Source organism: Jaculus jaculus, chromosome 3, assembly GCF_020740685.1.
Source record: "Jaculus jaculus isolate mJacJac1 chromosome 3, mJacJac1.mat.Y.cur, whole genome shotgun sequence".
In the NCBI taxonomy this organism is placed as follows: Eukaryota; Metazoa; Chordata; class Mammalia; order Rodentia; family Dipodidae; genus Jaculus; species Jaculus jaculus.
The window spans coordinates 88,745,850-88,747,736 of record NC_059104.1 but is presented as its reverse complement, the minus strand read 5'-3'; the positions used below and the strand labels follow the sequence as shown (position 1 = coordinate 88,747,736).

Below are 1,887 nucleotides of genomic sequence, written 5' to 3'. Positions count from 1 at the left end.
GTAAGAAACCTAGATAATTGCCCTACTGTTCTCACCTCAAGATTTCTGACATCCTTAAAAATTGGTCTTCCTGTGAACAAACATAAGCAGAGTGGGCAAGATGCATCTGTCATAACCAGAATGGCTAACAGGTGTCAAATGCAGAAAAACAGCTAAACATAGCCGTCAGGGCAAGGACAGCCTCCCATAGGCTCTTTTTCTGTCACCCCCACAGGCCTCCCAACCAGGCACAATGGCAGCAGAAAATTACTCCACAGTGACAGAGTTCATTATTGGAGGCTTGACAAACCGGCCAGAGCTCCAGCTGCCCCTCTTCCTCCTCTTCCTGGGAATCTATGTGGTCACCATGGTGGGGAACTTGGGCATGATCTCCTTGATTGGTCTCAACACACAGCTTCACACCCCCATGTACTTCTTCCTCAGCAACTTGTCCCTCGTGGATCTCTGCTACTCTTCCATCATTACTCCTAAAATGCTCATCAACTTCATGACACAGAAAAACATCATCTCCTATGTGGGGTGCATGTCTCAGCTCTACTTCTTCCTTGTTTTTGTCATTGCTGAGTGCTACATGCTCACAGTGATGGCCTATGATCGCTATGTGGCCATCTGCCACCCTTTGCTTTACAACATCATCATGTCTCATGCCCTCTGCTCCCTGCTGGTGGCACTGGTCTATATCATAGGGCTCATTGGCTCAACAATAGAGACTGGCCTCATGGTAAAACTGCACTATTGTGAGGTCCTCATCAGCCACTACTTCTGTGACATCCTCCCGCTCATGAAGCTATCCTGCTCTAGCACCTATGATGTGGAGATAACGGTCTTCTTTTTAGCTGGATTCAACATCATTGTCACCAGTTTAACAGTCCTGGTTTCCTATGCCTTCATCCTGTTTAGCATCCTCCACATCAGCTCCATAGAAGGCAGGTCCAAAGCCTTCAGCACATGCAGCTCCCACCTTGCAGCTGTGGGGTTGTTCTATGGATCCACTGCATTCATGTACCTAAAGCCCTCCACAGCCACTTCCCTAGCCCAGGAGAATGTGGCTTCTGTGTTCTACACCACCGTGATCCCCATGCTCAACCCCCTGATCTACAGTCTAAGGAACAAGGAGGTGAAGTCAGCCCTGCACAAAACACTGAGGAGAAAACTACTGTGATACAAATGTTAACCTTTCTTCATGTGAGTAAGTGGGTATAAACACATATAAGATGCCTTCTGTGAGCCTACCTAACTGTGGATTGGAAACAAGCACTCACTTCTCCCCCTGGTTGGAAGAATGCCTCATCCTCCTTTGCTCTTCCTTCCCTCCCTCTATTCTCTCAGTTCTCTCAGTTCTGTTTGCAGCCCGTCAATTTTAATGTCATATTTCTCTCATTTGAGATATGTTCTCTCCATCCTAAGGCATTTGGTTAATAGTTACTGTTTTTATTGTAACAAACTAAATACCAGCATGGAGTTTGTGAGTCACTCACAGTCTTATTATCTTTGAATCAGAAAATATTCCCAAATTCAATTCTTGTTTCCTCACAGTAGCACACATGTCAGTATAATGTCTTTAAAAAGTAACCGGGGAGATGGATCAGTGGTTAAAGGCACTTGCTTGCATAGCCTTGTGGTCCAGGTTCAATTCCCCAGCACCCACATAAAGCCAGATGCACAAAGTGGCACATGCATCTGGGGTTTGTTTGCAGTTGTGGGAGGTCCCGGAATGCTCATTTATTCTCTTTTTCTCCCTCTTTCACTCTGTGGCTCTCTCAAATAATTTTTTTTTTTGACAAAAGTAACCAAGGGGCAGGTAATGTGTCAGTGCTAAAGGCACTTGCTCCTCAAGCCTGCCAACTCAATTTCAATACCCAGTACATACATAAAATCAGATGCAAA

At 45.5% G+C, this 1,887-nt stretch overlaps 1 protein-coding gene across 1 annotated transcript; it reads left to right on the top strand.

Annotated features, from left to right (window-relative positions):
- Nucleotides 1–232: 232 nt before the first annotated feature.
- Nucleotides 233–1,162, top strand: LOC101617382 (olfactory receptor 151). Its single transcript, XM_004670602.2, has one exon. It carries the CDS (start codon nt 233–235, stop codon nt 1,160–1,162), a length of 930 nt encoding a protein of 309 aa, XP_004670659.1.
- Nucleotides 1,163–1,887: the final 725 nt, after the last annotated feature.

Coding starts and splice junctions, on each gene's coding strand:
- LOC101617382 (XM_004670602.2), top strand. CDS start 233: ATGGCAGCAGAAAATTACTCCACAGTGACAGAGTTCATTATTGGAGGC.